The sequence below is a fragment of the Spermophilus citellus genome (assembly GCF_964194105.1).
Source record: "Spermophilus citellus genome assembly, chromosome: 15".
Classification (NCBI taxonomy): Eukaryota; Metazoa; Chordata; class Mammalia; order Rodentia; family Sciuridae; genus Spermophilus; species Spermophilus citellus.
Genome location: NC_138195.1, coordinates 20,269,538 through 20,290,301, shown reverse-complemented (window position 1 = coordinate 20,290,301; position 20,764 = coordinate 20,269,538). Strand labels below are relative to the sequence as shown.

General features: G+C 41.4%; 1 protein-coding gene across 2 annotated transcripts in view; it reads left to right on the top strand.

Annotated features, from left to right (window-relative positions):
• The window catches only part of TMEM273 (transmembrane protein 273), a 55,393-nt gene that overhangs the window by 30,667 nt on the left and 3,962 nt on the right, over positions 1-20,764 (top strand). The window contains exon 5 of one of the 2 annotated variants that reach the window (XM_081268519.1): positions 758-2,966. The exons of the other annotated variant lie outside the window; for it this stretch is intronic. Coding sequence (XP_081124645.1) covers positions 758-782 — 25 coding nt within the window. The 3' untranslated portion in view covers positions 783-2,966. Of the gene's footprint in view, positions 1-757; positions 2,967-20,764 lie in introns of those variants that run through there. 2 annotated transcript variants of the gene reach the window in all.

Sequence of the window (20,764 nt, the reverse complement as noted above, 5' to 3'; positions counted from 1 at the left end):
TGTTTCTCTCTCCTCTTTCTGCTGTTGCTTTTCCCTCTCCCCTGGGGAGATGTCAAGATGTCAAGAGATTGTGACTGAATATACCTAATGAATACCATATACAATTATGCAGCATTTGAAGTAAACATAAATACATGCTTTCATTATTATATAATTATATAACTCTTATCAGAGTCTGGTTTGGTGTTCTGACCTTTTCTTCTGTCTTCCTCTTTCTTTAAAACACATCAATGCTTCCCTTCCCTCCTGTCTAGGCTGCTAGACTAAATATAGAAAGTCTCATCCATTTAACAGCTTATGGTTCCGACTTAAAGGCAAAACTTTCTACCTATCTTCACATAGGTCTATCTACTTTGTTCTTCATAGCATCTGCGCAGATCTGTATAAAATCTTCAACTTTAGAAAGTGACACTTGTCCCCAAATATATCTTCTGACCTTAGGGATGACTTCTTCCCTTTTCACCAAAGCAGATGAGGTTTTGTGGTCTTCAGCTGGGCAGGCACAAAACAACCTCAAGGTTGAGCTTTATCTGAAAAATTCTCCTTTACCTGGAAGCCACTGGCCTTCAGGCCTCTTTGTAAGCTGCACACACACACACACACACACACACACACACACACACACAATGCCCCAGCTTGCTGCCATTGCTGATGAACTCCTTCACAGATGCTTAATGTGGTGCATAAGCTCACAGTGATTAGTCAAAGCAAAGTCTCTTTGTCTAAATATCTTCCAGATCTTTCTCTTTCTTTCCAGAGATGCTCAGGTGATTGAGTTGTAAACAAGTGGCTACATTGGGAGAGATTCAACTGTCTAGACAATAGAATCTCAAAATGTTTTGAATTTGAGCACTGAAAGCTGGTTATGAAACTTCAGGTGGACTCAATATACAAGGAAAATAATAGGAGGACTATAATCAAGAATGTCTCTGCTCTGAGAGAAAGTATTACTCCTTTTCTACCAGAAGTTAACTACTCAGGGTGAGTACGTTATCCAACAGTAAGAAAAAGGTAGAAGCCAATGAATGCACATCATCTAACTTGGTCCACCATGTTGGAGCTGTTCATGCTTCTACAAGGTCATCATGTCCACATCAATGGAACCTACCCACAGCAATGACTCATGGAAATGGGAACCAAACACAAGACACAGCTTCCTCAGCACTGTCATCTTATCAACAATTAAATAGCACTTGCAGAACCATTGGCCTCAACTTCTTAGCTGCCAGGAAACATGGAGACCATGAGCCAGTCTCCAACGCTATCAATGACTGACCTTCTAAGGGAGAAATGGTAGCTTGGCCTGGAGTGAAAGAAAGTGCCCTTGACAGCCATGGGCTGGGCCTGTGGCTGTGCAGATCTCCAAATGAAGGAGCCAACAAAGGATTAAACGAGAAAGCAGATGGTGTGCCTTGTGAAGAACAACACAAACATAAGTTATCATTGTTATCCCTCAGATAATTATTTTGTGGTGAGTTTTATAGTTTGTATGGTGCACACATGGAAGACAAGACTGGCAGAGGCTCAGGAAACCCACGTCATTCTCTTACTGTCATCAGCCTAATATTCTGTGGCACGGGCTCCATGAACATTCCCCTTGCCAGTATCATTAACCCCATATTTCTAGGAATGCCTTATGGAAGTCTCTTTGCCTTTCCATTCTTCAAAAATCTGGGTGCCTTTGTGGACTGGTTCTCCTTAAATTGGGTTAACTCTCCTTGTGTGTGATGAAAGATGAGCTATATTTTAAAAAAAAAAAAGTGCTGTGTTATAATAATTTGCCTGGATTCCCAGGGCATCTTTTATCTAACTTGATAACAATGTTGTTCATTAGCAGCCTTTGTTAACTGATAACCTAAAGTGGTAACGTGGTACTCATAAGCAATTTTCTGTGTGTAAGATAGAATAAACCATCTTGTAAGGGATCTGTTAATTGATTTGCTTCTTTTAGCAGCATTTTAATTAAGACAACTGGTTTGTGAATGGCAGAAACACTCATGAGCTGAAGGCGAAAACCTCTGGTTTCTCAGTCACCGTTTTATGTTCCACACGTACAAAACACCATGGGATCCAATCCACTGCCACAACTTGTGACCTAATTTCCTGGAATCATACCTGGAGTCTGACTTTGTTTTAGCCCCTCATAAGGGTCCCTGTGTGAAGTCAGGGAGAGTCATATATTGCTTAATGATGGGAATGCCTTCCAAGGAATGTACCGTTGGTCAATTTCATCATTTTGTGAGTATCATGGAGCCCACTTACATGAACTAAGTTGGCTATAGCCTCACTAGGTGATACAATATTACAGGACCTTTGTCAGACATGCAGTCCATTGTTGACTGCATGCCATTATGCTATACATGACAGGATGTGAAGGCCAGCATCCTTTCCTTGGGGTGTAAATGCTATCGTCATCTAGGAAGTAGAATGGAGTGGGAGTCTTTGGCAATGAAGTCTCCCTGGCTTATACTCCAAACCAAGCTCAATGGCTTCATTGTGGAAGTCCTTCCAGTCCTATTTGAAACTCTCTGAAGCCCTTCTTGGCATCCCCTCATCCTGGGAGAAGTTCCTAGAGATGGTGTCCAATTTGTAGTAGCTCTTGGAAGGATTTGGAAGCAACCACAGGAAGTCCCTGTACCTGTGGTGCATGCAGTGTCTTCAGTTAGGGACATTCTGACATGGTTGCTTCATCCTGTGATTTGGAGTATATTAGCAGAGCCCTGGGATGGGATAAGCCTGGCCCTTCTGGCCCTGTATGCCTTGGGGCCCCCAAAGCACATGCAGTCCCCCTGACAGCTCACCACCGCCTGGAGAACACCATGCTCAAAGGAAAGGGCAGATGACTCTGAAACATTAAGAGGAAAGAGACATGGATGAAGCAGGCTGCAGATGGCAGCAGCCAACCAGAGTCTGAGGATGTAACTTTGGTTTAGGGCCTCTTGGCCTAGTACCTAGGGAAAAGGTAAATTGGGGAAAAGGTGAATTGGGAGAGGGTTATCTGACCAAGATCAATAAATTAAAAATCATCTATCGATTTATAGATTTTTATATCTATAAATTAAAAATGTTTATGCTACATCTCTAAATTAAAATTAATTCATAAAAATTAAACATGTCTGTATATGTGTGTCCTCCACTTTGTGTGTTAAAAGTATATGTATCATGATGGGCTGGGGTTGTGGCTCAGAAATTGAGTACATGCCTAGCATGCTTGAGGTGCTGGGTTTGATCCTTAGCACCACATAAAAATATAATAGAGATATTGTGTCTACCTATAACTAAAAAATAAAAATAAAAAAGTATATGTATCATGGGCCAGGCGCGGTGGCACACACCTGTAATCACAGTGGCTTGGGAGGCTGAGACAGGAGGATCCTGAGTTCAAAGCCAGCCTCAGCAAAAGTGAGGCACTAAGCAACTCAGTGAGACCCTGTTTCTAAAGAAAATACAAGATAGGGTTGGTGATGTGGCTCAGTGGTGGAGTGCCCCTGAGTTCAATCCCCAGTCCCCTCTTCTTCCCCAAAGTATATGTATCATGCAATTCTAAGAATTATACAGAGTTCAGAGGAGTTAATACAGAGCCTTTTTCATCATCCAAGGTCGGAAACAGCTGAGACACGAGAAGTTAGGTAGGTGGAAATGGAAATATCAGGTGATTCTACTTTTCAGATGAGTCATGGCATGCCAATATCTCTCAGTATCCTTGGCCAGTCCAAGCAAGAGGGGAGTGTGGCTGGGGCTGGAGGGCGTCTGCAAGGACATAAAGGACAGACTGCTTTGGAGTGGACTTTCAAGGAAGAGATACCAGGACTCACTGAGGGTTGGGTCTTGGTAGGAGAGAAAAGAAGAAGGAGGCTCATGAGTCTCACCCCCAAGTTTGGGAGCCTCTGGGGAGGACCAGAGGAGCGCTAGCCTGGGGAAGAGTCTGCGGCTGGGTCTTTTGTCTCTAATGTTGATACTTAGGGAACCAAAATGGGCTGCATTTGGAGAGCATGAACTTCACATTTCTGTAGGTGTTCAAGCCCGAGAATTGGGGTTAAAAACAGTGTTCAAGATTGCTCTAACACATGCTTGGAGATCCATGAGAGATCTCTGGGGAGAACCAGCCTGACTTCTTGTCCCTGGGATGGAGTGTGCATACAGGGTTGCTTAGGCAGAGGAAGCAGAGCCCCAAGATGCACACAGAGAGGGCAGTGGTTGTGACAGGAAGCCTAAATGGTTCAGGTCTGGGCTGTGTTCAGGGCATAGCCTGCTGACTGATTCTTTCCCTTCTGGGTCATTTGTCATAATCTAGACTTGTCAGATTAATTAATCATCCTTCAAAGAATATGAATTTTCACAAGCATGTTACCGTTGGATGACAAACGAATGGCATGTCTCCCAGGCTGCGCATGCAGAGTGTGGGGTTGTCACTCAAGCCCCATCAGCCCAGCCTCGCTTTTCAGCATATTTTAAGTCTGAATATTCACGGTCCTTAATTTCAACTGACTTGTGATTTTTGCATCTGTGGCCACTCTCTATGAAGTGCAGAATAGTGTCATAATATGTGGGTTCTGCAACCAAAAGCTGCTTTGTGAACAGGGCTGAAGAACTGAGCAGTTCCTCCGTTTTATCACCTGTACAGTGGGCTCATAGTTGTTCCTACCCTGTAGGGTCTTTCTGAGAATTGAATAAGGTAATGCATGTAAAGCTCTTAGCACAATGACTGTCGTCTACACTCAGTAAACATGAGGGTCGTTAAGTACACTTACCATTGGTTTTGGTCAACTTTTACTCAAGATAATGAGAAAATAAGATTAAGAAAGTTTCTCATAGACACTAACTTATTTATGTTTTTAATAAAATTTTATTTTAGATAGCTTTAGATTATTTAAAATTTTATTCTAGACAGCTTTACCAAACAGGTGGGAGGATGATTTGAAGTTCCCATATGCCCCACCCCAGCCTCCCTATTAGAAACGCTGTGCATTGATACAGTACATTTGTCACAATTAATGAACCAAAATTGATACATTACTAATCATTGAAATCCACATATTATTTGGCTTTTCTTAGTTTTTTTACCTAATATCTTTTATTCTGGTCCAGGACCCCAACTAGGATGCCACTTGACATTAAGTCCTCAGGTCTTCTTAGAGATTATGGCTCTTTTGATTGTGGTGGTTTCACAGACTTTCCTTGTTTTTGATGACCTTGATAGTTTCAAGGAGCACTGATCAGACATTTTGTATACTGTCCCTCAACTGGGATTTGGCTGACATATTTCTCATGAAGATAAATTTCTTTAAAGCTAAGTTGCATGGAAAATTGATTGGAACTGTACAAAAACCAATTTTTCACTAATTTTATTATTACTCATACAAACAAAATTAACCAGATAGCTGACAAGTCCCACTTACATTTGAGCTTGGTAGGTTAAGTAAAGAGGAAAACTTTTATTGTTTAAAGAAAGCAAAATCAGACTGGGGGAATCAGAGTAGCTCAGTTCTAAAGTATGGACTTAGAAAGCATGAAGTCCTGGTTTCAGTCCCCAGCATCAAAACTAACAAATACATAAAATAAAGTAAAACAGGTCTTTCTAATGAGGGAGGGGCTGCTCTGCTTAGCATCATACAGCCACCGTGTGCTTTAGGTAGCAGAAGGGACCGAGGGAGGGCTGGAGATGTGGCTCAAGAGGTGGCACGCTCACCTGGAATGCGTGGGGTGCTGGGTTCGATCCTCAGCACCACATAATAAAGATGTTGTGTCCACAGAAAACTAAAAAAGAAAAAAAAAAAGCAAGGACCAAGGGAGCACTCAGGGTAGATTTGACATTGCTGTCCTCCCTCAGCCAGATGAGATGCTAAGCCACCTTTTTTTCATTCTGTGGACAGTGGCGGAGGTCTTGGTGGTGTGGTTGGTTCACCTGGAAAAGGAATCAGAGTTGCCCATTATTTTTCTCAGCAAAAAAGGACCCCTTGGGAATCCTTTACCATGTGATTCTGCTTTTTATTTCCTCCCCTGAGTTTAAATCAGAAGATGACACAATTGCTGACCAATAGAAAAAGAATTGAACCCATGTCCAAGAATCACCCCAAACCTGTTCTGAGGGTGTCAGCAGCAGCAGCAGCTGCAAGGTTCTGCTCCTGTCTCTAGTGGGCTCACTCCAAGAGGAGACTCCAAGACTTGCTCACACCATTCTGGTGGCTCCACCACTGCCTTTGCAGAAGATGAACGTCCTGCCTTCACCAGCCTTCTGAAGCCAGGCCCGTTGATGGCTCCTGCCTCCCCATCACACCATGACCTGAGTTCATCCAGTCTGGGTGTAAGTGGGACTGATGGTGTTCTGGTGTGGATCCAGAAGGACCCCAAATTTCAACCAAGCCCAATTGATCAAAAACTACACCTTTCATCTTTATGTTATGAGCCAAAATATTCTTTTCATTTTATAAATTGCTTTATCTCAGGTATTTATTATAACGACAGAAATATATTCATAAGGAAACAACTGGTTTCAGAAGGAAAATAATACACAACGGAAAAGGAGGAAGATTTCTCAGTTACAGGGTGGTGGCCGGTACCTGCTACCTTTATTGTGCTCTGCGGATATTTCACTTAATTAAATTACATCTGCTCCTCTAAACCTAGACTTTTAAAATGTACAATTGGTCATCCCTACTTGTGCATCCATGATTCAACCAATCATAGTTCCAAAATATTCAGAAAAAAAGTTGCATCTGTGTTGAATAGATATGTTCCCTAAACAATCCAGCATAGCAACTATTTACATAGCCTTCACATTACATTTGGTATTGTAAGTAATCTAGAGGTGATTTAAAGTGTATGAGAGGATGAGTATGGTTTATAGGCAAACATCATGTCCTTTGTATGGATTTGAGCATTGTTTTGGTCATCTTTTTCATCATTATGACCTGACATGAATGACTTAGAGGAAGAAAAGTTTATTTTGGTTCTTGGTTTCAGGGGTCTCAGTCCATAGATGGCTGACTCCATAGTTCTGGGCCCAAGGCGAGGCAGACCATCATGGCAGAGGAAAGCAGCTCAGGACAGGACATCACGAAGAAGAGAGCTCTGCTCACCAGGGACAAAATATATACCCCAAAGGCACATCACCAGGGATCTATCTCCTCTAGCCACACCCTTCTGGCTTACCACCCAGTTAATCCACTCAGATGGATTAATCTACCGATTAGGTCACAACTCTCATAATCTGATCATTTCACCTCTGAAGGTTCTTGCATTGTCTCATACATGAGCTTGGGGGACACCACATGTCTAAACCATAATAAGCATATTCTGATTTGGGTAACTATAGGGGGTCCTAGAACAGCTCCCTGTGGACACATGGAGATGACTGTAGTTTCACTCACGATACCAGACTGCCATAGCTACCAATGTGCTCCTTCAAGAAGGGACCTGTTCATTTGGCATGATAAGGATCTGAACTGTAACCTCGCTGGCTGAAGTCTACTTCTTCCTGTTCTACCTCTTACTATCTGTGTGTTACCCTCCACGGTGACTCAACTTTATCTTCCATTTCTTAATCTGTAAGATGAGGTTGATGACCACAAGGGTTGCTAGGATCTTCCAATAAATTATGAGTTTGAATAGTGTTCAAACTTGTAAGTACTCTTTAAATGTTCCTTATTGTGATATATAGTATGAGACACTGGAAAAAATAAACACAGAAGACAGAGAAGTGGCCCTGATCAGAGGAAATCTCAGGCAAACAGGTGAGCAAGCATTGATGTGAACAGGGTGCTTTTGCAGCATGGGGGGAAAAAAGAATCTTGACCACCAGCAGAGTGACCTCAGTCTAGTTTTAAGGAGTTTGCCAGGCAGGGAGGAGGGGCAGAGCATATGGTATCTGGTGTGCCATTATCCAGAAATATAAGACAGCACAGCAAAGCTCAGGAAGGTCAAGGAATCACTGTGCCCAGTAAGGCTGCACGGAAGGAGTGACAGGAAGACTAGGGTCAGACAAGGTCCTGTGTGTTGGGCCATTTGGCCATTTGTACTTTGTGAAATTGGTTTTGTCTTTCACAAAGTCACTGCAGAAAAAAAAAAAAAACAGTGACTATATAAAATGGAAGTTCAGAGATGCAGAGGAAAGATCCAGAAGTTCTAACATTCATTTAATAAATGTTCTAGAAGAAGAGAGCAGATAGAACAAAACAAAACAAACAGACAAACAAACAAACAAAAAGGATGTATATAGAGAGAGACAATAGACCTTAGCAGAAAAGGAAGGATCTAGTGAGATAAGGGCAAAGCTAAGTACATCCAGAAAAATCCAAGCAAAATTTGAGAGTACCAAGAGCAAAGAACATAAAATTACCTGCAAAAATATGAGACTGTTACTGAAATTAGATTTCTTGTTGGCAGAACTGAATGAAAGATGATAAAAGAGCAACATTTTCAAAACTTTCCAGGGCAATGATTCCATTCCACAATATCCCATACCCAAACTATCACTCAAATTAGAAGGCAGAAAATGAGAAAACAAAAAGAAAACAAACACCAAAATCCTTACGATATGCAAATAATGTCCAGGTAATCCATTCTGACAGAGAGATTAACAGATGAACTTCAGAAAATGAAAAATGAATTTAGAGGATCCTAAATTTAGGATCAAGTAATTGGTAGTAAACAAGGATGCACATAAAATTTATATTCCATGGGGCTGGGATTGTAGCTCAGTGGAAGAGCGCTTGCCTAGCATGTATGAGGCCCTGGGTTGGATCCCCAGCACCACATAAAACTAAAATAAACAAAATAAAGTTATGAAAAATTTATATTTCAGGAAGTGATGATTGTTTTTAAAAAAGTGACACTAATATTATACATTAAAATCCCACCTGATCTCAACATGGGAGGTTGTATGAAAGAAAAGGAGGAGAAATGAAAGCATTCTGTTGGGGACCCATGCAGAGCTTTTTGTGACAAAATGTGGAGGTATGATTAATTCTACATCTTGGTAGAAAAATATAGTATTTAATTTGCTTAGTGCAAATTCATGAGAGGACTCAGAATTTTTTAAAAAATAGCATCGAAAACTTTAAAATAATTGTAGTCCAAAGAAGGGGAGGGAGGAGGAAATGAAGAAGGAGTAGGAAGAGAGGGAAGAAGAGAAGGAACAAATAAGAGAACATCATAAATAAATAGCAAATCTGGGTAGCAAAAACAAGTGTTAATACAGAACATTAAATGGGAATTGACTAAATAAATGAAATTTACCTTTTAAAAAACATTTATTTTGATTTAAAAATTCAATCAGATGCTGTTTATAAAGGACACAACTAAAATGAAAATTGTAGTGTGATTGAAAATAGATTAAAAATTTAAAATCTGACAGAACTTTCCCATGTACATATATGAATATGTACCAATAAAACTTCATATCATGTACAACCACAGGAACGGGAACCTCATTAGAATAAGTTATACTTCATGTATACATAATATGTCAAAATATACTCTACTGTCATATATATCTAAAAATAATAAATAAAAACATATGCTTGGGCTGGGATTGTGGCTCAGTGGTAGAGTGCTCACCTAGCATGTGTGGGGCCCTGAGTTTGATCCTCAACACCACATAAAAATAAATAAATAAAATAAAGATATTGGTCCAACTACAACTAAAGAATAAATATTGAAAAAAAAACATATGCTAATGCTTACAGAAAATAAAACAAATGTAGAAGTTGTAATATCAGAAAAACTGAATTCAAGTGAAAAGCCTGGCAAGGTTCAGAGGAAGATATTTGATATTGATTACCCACCAACATAATAGAAGCACATGAAGCTCTCTGTACCTAAGGGCATAGCTCAGAAATAGAATGAAATGTGACATTCACATGGGGAGAAATTGTCAGAGGTTTGAAACCATTTCTCTCAAAGTATCAACATACTGGGTGTGGAATTTCCTTTAAGTAGGCCAAAAAGAAACAAAAAAATTAATCTCAAAGAATGGCAAAGAATTGAAATTATGTACTCTACATTGGCTGACCACAATGAAATAAAACATTTTTTAAAAATTTAAAATGTAACTCATTGGTAGAGCATTGGTGGACCCACAAGACCCAGTTCAATCCCCAGCAACACACACACACATTTAATAAATTGCTAATACAGCTGGTCTCAGTGTGCATGCCTGTAATCCCAGCAGTTTGGGAGGCTGAGACAGGAGGATTGCCAGTTTAAAGCCAGCCTCAGCAACAGCAAGGCTGTTGCAGTTTTGTGAGACTCTGTCTCTAAATAAAATACAAAATAGGGCTGGGGTTGTGGCTGAGTTCAAATCCCCCTCCCCCCAAAAATTGCTAATACAAAGGCATCCTTTGTTTGGAAACCTAAAATATTTTTAAAAATAATTTATGAAATTCTAAATTCTAGAGTAATGACAGAGTAGTGTTCTAATTCTAACCTTTCTACCAATCACAACGATAAGCTCAATACAACTATTTAGAGTCACTAAAGAGTCACCAAAAACTGGCAGAAGCTAGAGGGAAATTGGTCATTGAAAGAGGAGAAGTGGTGAGTTCCATACTGACCCAGCTTTGTTCCTGAGGACAGGTGCCAGTTTACACTGGGGGAGAGAGTTTAAGCAGCAAATGACAATCTTACTGGGCTGGGAAGACACACATTGGGGTTTGAAGCAATCACAGTTTAATAAATTTAAAAAAATTCTAAAAATTTAGGGGAACTATCTCAAAAAAGGAAGCATCTTTAGAAACAAAACCAAAATCTGCTTTAAAATCGCCCTTCAATCCTTGACTGATTCTCTAATCTGGGCAAGTCTCCCAGAGACTCATTGAGAAGAAATAGCTGGAAGGCTTAAAAAATGTTGAGCAGCGAATTCAGCAATTGTCCTGAAATTGAGAGACAGCTTGGAGTTCCAATTCTACCAAATTAGGGATTTGGAATGCCAGTTAATTTTATTAATTTTATGTCAATATGGCTGTGCCACAGTGCCTGGTGTGCATTATTTTGGATGTTTCCATGAGAGTGTTTGTGGATGAGATTTTTATTTAAATTAGTGGACTTTGAAAGTAAAGCACATTGCCCTCCATAATGTCACTGGGCTTGGTCTAATCAGTTGAAGATCCAGATAGAACAAGACTGATCTCCCCTGATGAAGAAGAAATTATGCAGTAGATGACCTTCAGACCTGAACTGCAATATGAGCTCTTTCTGGATCTTTAGCCTGCCACCCACCATGCAGAGTTAGTACTTCAAGCCTCTGTAATTATGTAAGCTGATTCCTTAAAATAAATCTTTTTATATAAATAAGTCCTGTTTGTTCTGTTATTTTAAAGACCACAAACACTCTTGGCAAGCATAAGTGTATTGTACTGAAACTTAAACTAGGGGTTATGCCCTAGGACTAGAGATAAAACTTATATAGACCAACACAGTCTAAAACCAGGATTCTATAGAATCCAAGTAATTGACAATAATTTAACTTGCCAGACTAAAGATTTGTGCCCAGGTCTTAATTTATAAAGATGTATGAGTGACAACATAGAGAAATTATTACTTACATTTCCCAAGAGAAAGGGACACATCATGTTACCCAGCCCACAGGGTGGAAGTACCATGTTTAGTCAAGAGGCAGAAGGAATGGGGGTAAAACAGGACCCAAAGTCTTTATTGTGTCTTCTGTGAAAGGCAGGGACAGGCAGGCAAAGCAGTTTAGAACTTGCTCATCAGAATAACATTGACTTGGTGTGTAAGTCAGATAAAAGGAGGTGTTTGGGGGCATGGACTTGGGATTGCTTAGAAGGCTTGTGATATGATTTTCCTGGCACCTATGACAGCTGGTTGACGGGGAGATATAAACAACTGTAGCTTTAGTTTGGCCCAGTAATGAGTGGATGCAAAATGGACAAATTCTGAATTTATGAAAACACAAAACTAAAAGTCAACATTCTTTGAAGGAAGATAACTGAGTCCAGAGTTTCTATAATGTACCATCCACAATGTTCTGTATTCAATAGAACAATAAAAGACACTCAAAGAAACAGGAAATTGTGACTCATAATGAGACCTAAAGGATGCTAGAATGGACTTATGATAATCCATATATTGAAATTAGCAGTCAAGGACTTTGAAATAATTACTATAACAGAAATTATTATCAGAAAAATATTAGAACAATTCTGTTCTAATTATAATTGGAGCAGAAAAGTGAACAGAGAGGAATACTTGGTAGGTATGTTAGTCAACTCTCAGTTACTGTGACAAAATACCTGAGAAAATCAACTTAGAGGGAGGAAGATTTATTTTGGCTCCTGGGTTCAGAGATTTTGGTGCATGGTCAGCTGGTACCATTGTTTCCAGACCTGTGGAGAAGTACTGTATCATGGCAGAAAGGTGGGGTGAAGAAAAGCTGGGAAGCACAGAGATAATGTGAGTAAGGGGTCAGGGACAAGATATCTCTTCCAGACATGCCTCCTGTGACCTATTTCCTCTTACAAGCCCTATCTCCTATGATTTCTATCACTTCCCAACAGTCTTCTCAATTATGAACCTATTAATGGATTAATGGATTGATGAAATCAGAGCCCTCATGATCCAATTTCTTCCCCAAAGCCCCACCTCTGAACATAGCTGCATTTGGAGCCCAAGTTTTCCACACGTGAGCCTTTGGGGGACATTGCTCATCTACACTACAATAGTGGGCAACGGGAAACTCTACGTGAGAGTTATGTAGAACATCTAGAACTGAGAAAAGTCGTTCCCCAGTTCTCAAAGGGCTGATTACTCCCTCTCCACAGTGCTCTGCCCCGTATCATAGAAAGGCCCCCGCTGCAAGCTCTCCCACAGATGTTTATACACTCAGCAGGCTACTATTTTCACCAGAGCATCTATCACCGCTGACATTAGGTCACATATGTATGTCTTTATCCATCAATTTCTGTCTTTCACAGGAATGGAAACTTCTCCAGGACAAAGATTGTGTATCTTGTTTTCTTCTATCCCCAGAACCAGGACAATGCTGAGCTGAAAGTAGATGCTTAATAAACATTTATTACTATGAACTACAGACTATTTTCAAATAGTACCGGCGAGCATAGGAATACTTTTAGAGAAACCAATTTGAAAAGTCTAGATAGAATAAATGGTTTTCTCAGAAAATTTAAATGACTACACTTATCTCAAAAAGAAATGGGGAACTAAACAAACTAATTACCATGGGAGAAAATTGAAAATAAAAGCTCTAGTAGTTTACTGCTTAAATCTTCATCACTGTGTTTCTACCAATATACAACCAGTACTCTACTCTTTCCCACATGCTCACAAATGCTTTTTGCTTTTTAAACATTTTGCTACTTTTTTCACTGATTGATATAATTTCTCATGTTTCGCTTGTTTTTTTTAAATATGTACCGTTTCTAATTTTTTGTTAATATAAACCACATGCAATGAAAAATCTTGCATATATTCTTTTGGTGCAGATGTGAAAATTTCTCTGGGGACAGGTAGATTTTTTTTCCCCCTAAAACCACAGTTTGCATGGGGCACGGCCAGTGAGGAAGGACCTGGGTAACAGCATTCATGGGGAATCTGGTCTCCAAAGTTTCTGTACCCTGACATTGGGACAGAACGTGTGTTCCTCTCTGGCCTCTTCGAGTTTGCAGCCCAGGTTCGGCTCCACATGATGACAAGAGTACATTCATTTGTCTTCTCTTTCTGGGGAGCAGATGTCTTTTATTCCCACTAGTTAGGTGAACAGATAAGGAAATGGCCTCCAATCAGAATGGGAACTTCTAGGCACAATGGAAGCTCTGGGTCTAGAAAGTCTCTGCTCTTCCTGATGGCTGTGGATCTATAACAGCTCGACCTTCCAGAATGATCAAAGTTGTAGAGAACCACATGGAGGCTTTTATGCCTGTGAATTGCAGAGGCTCCTCCCCTGACCACACAGCCCAGGCTCACAGGGCAGGCTCTGTCCCCAGAGAAGAGGGTAGGTAGAAGAGCCAGACGGCAGGAAGGGAACCTGCCTTCACAGAAAGAGTCTTTTACAAGTTCCACAGGAGGGACACTTTGTAGAGAGGAAATAATGCCTACGGAGGACTTTTGGAAAGTTTCACCATGTAAAATCTTTGAGATCACTTCAAGGAAAGATGGATGCCAGTCAAGATATCCAGGATGTGGGGCTGGGGTGGTGGCTCAGTGGTAGAGTGCTTGCTTTGCACCTGTAAGGTACTGGGTTCAATCCTCAGCACATAAAAATAAATAAATAAACACAATAAAGGTATTGTGTCCATCCGCAATTAAAAAAAAAATTAAGGAAAAAAAAGATATCCATGATGTGACCCCAGGCAGGTGAAAATCATTCCATAACTTCTACGATTTTTCAAGGACTTTAAAAATGGGGGTGGTGGGCTGGGGTTGCGGCTTAGCAGTACAGCGCTCGTCTCACACGTGTGAGACCCTGGGTTCGATTCTCAGCACCACATAAAAATAAATAAGTGAAATAAAGGTATTGTGTCCAACTACAACTAAAAAATAATTATTTAAAAAAATGGGGGTGGTGATGACTCACCCAAGATAAGAGACAATCAAAGGGGAAGGATCAAGGGCACCTGCTCAGAGGACAGTGACAGGAGTTGACTCAGAAGCTTGGCAACTACAGGTAAGGGCTGATCACATCCTTAGACAGCACCTGGGACTGAAGGGAACACCTCTATCACCTCCTCATTCTGAGCAGGGAGCCCGTGTCTGTTCTCTAAAAGCAATGAAGAAAAACAGCAAAAAAATCCTACTTGGGTCCAACCACTTGAGAAAATCTTAAAGGTTTTATGACTTTTAAGCCTCAGCTATTGTCCATGGAATCAGTGAACTATCACATGATAATTTGCAATTTGTGCTTTGCTTTTGCCTGGCACGATTTTAAATAAACATTGTGAAGCTGCTCTAGTTTTTCCGGGATGGAAAAACAGATTCTTGACTTGCACAGGGTTACATCTCAATAATCCCATTGTAAATTAAAAATATCGGCAAGTCAAAATTGCATTTACTACACCTGACATACTGAATGTCACAGGTCAGCAACACTGTGGGAGAGTGCCTCACCTTGTCGTTGTGTGGCTGACTGGGAGCTGTGGCTTGCTTCCGCTGCTCAGCATTGCAAGAGGACCATGATGCATATCACGAGCCCAGGAAAAGGTAGACATTCCAGGGTTGGGGATGTAGCTTGCCTAGGATGCTTGAGACCCTGAGCTGGATACCCAGCACCATAAGAAACTTAAAAAAAAAATCAACTTTCAATGGTTTCTACTGAACGACTCTTGCTTTTATACCAGCATAAAGTCAAAATATTGTGAGTCAAACCATCTGAAGTCGAGGTGTTTGTAAGGCCCAAGTCTGGACCTCACACTAGCTCTTTCAGGATCTCCCATGCTTAGAAAGAGTGATGAATGGAGGCCAGTGGAGATCTTTGGATTGGGGCCCAGGTTCAAAGGAGAAAAGGGCACTGGAAGGCACTGAGAAGGCTCTGGTGGGACCCTGGTGACAATCTGGCTTGCTTGGATGGGGAAAACTTGTGCTGTGTAGATGGACATGGGCCCTGAGCTTGATGCCTGCTTCACAACTCAGCAGCTATTTGACCTTGGAAAACTGGTGGGGTGTCGGGGGTCATATTCATGTCCTCCAGGAATACCACAAGGACTCAATGATGTAAGGAAATTCCCAGCTCTATTTGGCATGTGGTTGGTGGTACATACCAATGCTCTTCTGTTCCATTACCGTGGGGCCGAGAACATAGATCTGGGTGGGTCTTCCTCCCAGCAGTGGGAACAACTTACTCAAGTCTTAGGTGTCTGCAGCCCATTGTGCTCAATCTCCAGAAATGATGTTCATGTTCTAGGTCACACTCCCTGGCAGTCCCCAGGGCTAGAGAAACTTCTCTGGCCTCCACAGGCCCATGCTGCCAAGTCCGCCCCTGGGCATCTCTTCCTGCAGCCCAGCTGGCTTTGATCAGGCCCTCCCTGAGCCACATTTCCCTGTCTTCATTTGTCCTTGTTTATGCTTCCTTGCAAACAAATGTCATGTCTTTCCCACGAGCCTCCTTCTCGCCTGTTTGGTTTTAACCCAGTTTCCTCTACGCAGTGAGCCACGTGCAGCTCTCAACCCCAGAGACTGGTGCCCATTCGGAGTCTTTGGGCTAAAGGACCTGCCTGAGGGCTGGTGTATTTTCCTGGGGATGAAGTGGCCACCAAGCATGCGGGTTTGCAGTATCTTGCTTGTGGGACTATATGCCCCCCCACCTCAGTACCATTAGCATTCAAAGACAATTAGAAACAATTCGTTGCTTATTTTCTTACATGTATTAAATAAAAGTTACAGGAATCATTGTTTGAGACTGGGCTCCTGCCCTGGGCTCCAACAGAAAAAGACTGAAAATCAAAATGGAATCATTGATGCTAAAGTTCCATGCCTAGGAAATTAGGAGCAGAGGTAACAATTAAAGTTCCCAAACAGGGCGATTTCAATTGGCATGATAATGAAGTTTTGGGTTTTTTTCTGCCTTAATCCTTAAATAAAAATGTAAGCTGATGTTAACCAATTGGTTATTTTCTCTCTTGTTCTGTCTGCCTGACCCTGTTTTACAGGGAAAATAACTTTGAAAATGTTATTTAACTTTGAAAATGTATGTTAATGACATACATTTTACTTTTTTTTTCTGCTTTTTCAGCCCTTTTCTGTCCCTAAAACCAAACTCTTTTTCTCAGCCCATTTAAATACTCATTCTATTTTATAGAATGAATTGTTGCTTGATTGTAGAATAAAAAATAAAGCCAATTAAAAATTTAAACTAAACTGGAGCTGGGGATGTGGCTCAAGTGGTAGAGCGCTCACCTAGCATGCGTGAAGCACTGGGTTCCATTCTCAGCACCACATAAAAATAAAATAAAGACATTGTGTCCACCTAAAAAAACTAAAAAATATGTATATTAAAAAAATTTAAACTAAACTATTGTAATTTTGTCCCTTGACACATGATTATTATAGAAAAAATAGAAAATAAACTAAAGAATGAGGAATCCCCTTTCCATACAGAAATACACACCATTAAGGTTCAGGTATGTCTAATCCCAGACTGTACATGTGTGTCCGTGTGTACATATGTGCACATGCACTAGGTTTTACATAACTGGGATTATATAGTACATTTTTTACTCATGACATTGTGAACATATTTTCCATTTCTTTATTAACTATGTGGAATTCCATTGTTTCAGTTTTTCTTTAACCTATTAAACCCAGGAATTCTCCAACCCTACCAACTCAACCCTAGCAGACACACAAGCACCAGAACCACTCACCTGGAGCAACTTTTTTTTTTCCTTAACTGGAAATGAACCCACCACTGAGCTATGCCTTCAGCCCCTCCTCCTCCTCCTCCTCCTCCTCCTCCTCCTCCTCCTCCTCCTCCTCTTCTTCTTCTTCTTCTTCTTCTTCTTCTTCTTCTTTTATTTTGAGGCAGGTTATTGCTAAGCTGCTAAGGGTTTTGCTAAATTGGTGAAACTGGCCTTGAACTTGTGCCCTTCCTGCCCCCATCTCCTGAGTTGCTCGGAGAATAGGCATATGCCACTGCATGTGGCAGAAGTGGATTTTTTTTAGTATTTTATTAATTTTGTTTTTAATAACATTTATTTTATGTGACTTATATGATTTTATAGTTTATATGACTTTGATTTTGATAATGGCTATGTTTAACAACTAGCTTGCAAAGTTCTTGAAAGATTCAGCCCCTGGTTCTCACTAGCTTACGAGCACTAGCTGGTTCCTGCACACCACTAGATGTCCTTTTGGGCTGTGAACACCTTACAAATGCCAAGTACTTTTTCCTTTCTATGGAGGGATGGTTTGAGCTGGGACACTAACTTTCATTTTTAACATTCGACCAAGGGCTATACCCTAGCCATCTGAGTTATTTTGGCAGTTGTATTTTAAAGTAGTCCGTATTAGACTTTCAAGGACTGAGCCTGGGTCCTGCTACGTCCTCTGATGCTCAGGCCACAGAGCCGCCTGCACACATCTCAGTCTGGACAGAGTGCGATGTGGAGCGAGCAGCTGTGTTTCTGGAATCTTATCCCTGAGGACCTGAGAGATCAGTTTCCAATTGCTGCTATTCTTGCCTCTTAATTATTCTAGTTTGGCTTTTCTGTGATCTCTTTAATTTGTTGTGGGTTAGGTGGTGCAGCCTGCCGTGACTGCTCCTTATCGATTACTGATGTTTGTGTCTCCACTGTGGTTCAAGTATGAGCCATTTACATCTGTTGTGCTAAGGCAGGTAGATAGTATAAAAATTATCTTCTAGATGGGTCAGTGATATTTCATTGTAATGTCCCATAATCTGTGAAATTGTGCTACATAGTCAATTAAGTGTTATAGCTAATAAAGGAACAATGCATTTGCTGAATTATTTTCAGGTTTATTGTAAATAATTTTAAAACTAGAAATTGAACCTTGAGTAATAGGCAGATGCCTACTGTCTTGTCTTGTACATAACAGAAGATTACTATACGCTGGCCTCCCATCTCTACCATCTTTGTTGAATTTCAGACAGCCAGGGTGAACTGGGATTGACTTCTGAGAAGAGTTCTTGCTATGGGCTGTATATAACCTGAAAGGTCCACATGTCTGAAGTTTGGTGCGACGAAGTAACAGTGTTTAAAGGTGGTGGCTCTATACAAGGTGGGGCCTAGTAGAAAGTGATCAGGTCATGGGAACATCACCCTAGGAAATCACTGTAGTTCTCACAGGACTGGTTTTGTACTCTCAAGAGGACTAATTGTTACAAAGTGAGACCTCCAGGCTGGGGTTGTGGCTCAGAAGTAGGCAGCTCACCTAGAATGCATGAGACTCTGGGTTCGATCCTCAGCACCACATAAAAATATAATGGGGGTATTGAGTCCACCTACTACTAAAAAAAAAAAGTTAAAAAAAAGTGAGGCCACCATTCCCTGTGCTTGGACTCTTCTGCAGGCAGCTGTTCCCTCCCACTTCTCCACCATGATGTGATACAGCCAGCAGGTCCTCACCAGATGGCAGCACCATAATGTTTGGATTTTTCCAGGCACCAGAATCATAAGCCAAATAAGCCTATTTTTTTTCCTTATAAAATACCTAACCTTGGGTATTTTGTTATAGCAATAAAAAACAGACTAATACAGCTGTCTTTTTCTTATAAAGTGAATCAAGATTGACTCTCTCCTTCCCACCAACATTGTCAGGGTTCTTCTCTCCTCCCTGTGATGCTGGCTGCTTCAGGTGACAGAGGTAGAAGAGGTGGAAGGCATGCTGCTATGGTCCTTTCTACTCACTCCCTGTTGCACTTTGAATGTTCAAGAGCCCAGTTCTGCCCCACTGAAACCATTTCTCTTTCCCTTGAGGTCCTCCTGTGAATATGCTGAGTGCCTGGAGCAATGAAGGGACATTAGGACCAGACCTCCTACTAGAGCAAGGCTCAGGCCTGGGGCATGTATGTAGTGAAGCTAGAAGCTGGTGTCTCAGTCAATGTCTATACAATCTCACTGCACTGGAGGGGACACAGCGGGCAGCTGACAGGTGTGGCTTGAATGGACTGATTCATGTTCTGGTCCCTATGCTTTGGCCTCAGATTCTTTTCTTGGGAACTCTCTTGTGGGAATTTCATGTAGCCTGATCCACCCTTCCCAGAAGTCCCTCACCCCATTCCTATTAATTACTAGAGAGTCTGGGATCCACTCAAGGTTTTGGGTAGTGTGCTGGGGAAGGAACAGAGTTGCTGCTCTCCCTTGGGACAACTCTTCCATCCATTAAGCAATCGAATCATCTCTGAAGGATGGCATGGGAAGAAGCTAATCTTAAGGCAGTTTCTGAAATAACTATTCTAATAGTGAGGATAAAAAATAAATCATTCCAGTTCTGCTCAGGGATAACCTGTGAATGCACATGCTATTTTCTAGCAACTAACACCCATATGCTTTGTATGTGAGCTGCAGTCTGCACCAGGGTATGCACAGCATACTTAGAAATTGAGGTAACTCACTGTTGGCCTTTGGGGTCCTCGGTTCTCATCCCCCAAGTCAGAGCCCTGGGCCATGCAGCTGGGAGGCTCATGCAGTAAGTCTTAGTAACTTCGGCCTGAGAGCTGTTTCCAGGTGGCCCCTGGCCAGATCATTTTGGACATAGAGAAAGGAAAGGCCCAGCCCTTTCCCTGGAGCTTCCTGTGTGGCTCTCTAAGAACATGCGAAGGGTGTGGTTAGCTGCTGGGATGCTGGAGCTCTGGTCATGTGTGTGTCCAGTGGGATGTCCTGGCTTGGATCACCCTTACCAGAAAGCATGTGTTAGAAGCAGATTCTTCTGCCTTCAGCAACCTCCTTAAATATTACAGTCCCACTGAGCCAGAGCTGAGCAGGAGAGAGGAGGTCTCTGGACCCCAGGGTGGGGACATCAATGTTCCTGAGGGCTCAGATCCAGGGACTTGCTCTTCCCTGATCTCTGATGACTGAGAAATCCTAGGCTGTTTGTGTGGGTGCCTGGAAATGAAGGTCAAAACCCCAAGACAGTGACAAACAGACCGTGCAAAAGGAATAGCCTGTTATTAAGTTTGAAGGAAAACAAAAGCAGAGCTTCCTTCCCCATTTGCTTGCAGGACCTGAGAAGGGGTTCTTCCCATTACATTTCTTCTGCAGGCTCCTGACTCACTCCTTTTTAAATAGTTACGAGAAACAAGAGAAAATGAACTCAAAAGAGAATACTTCCCCGT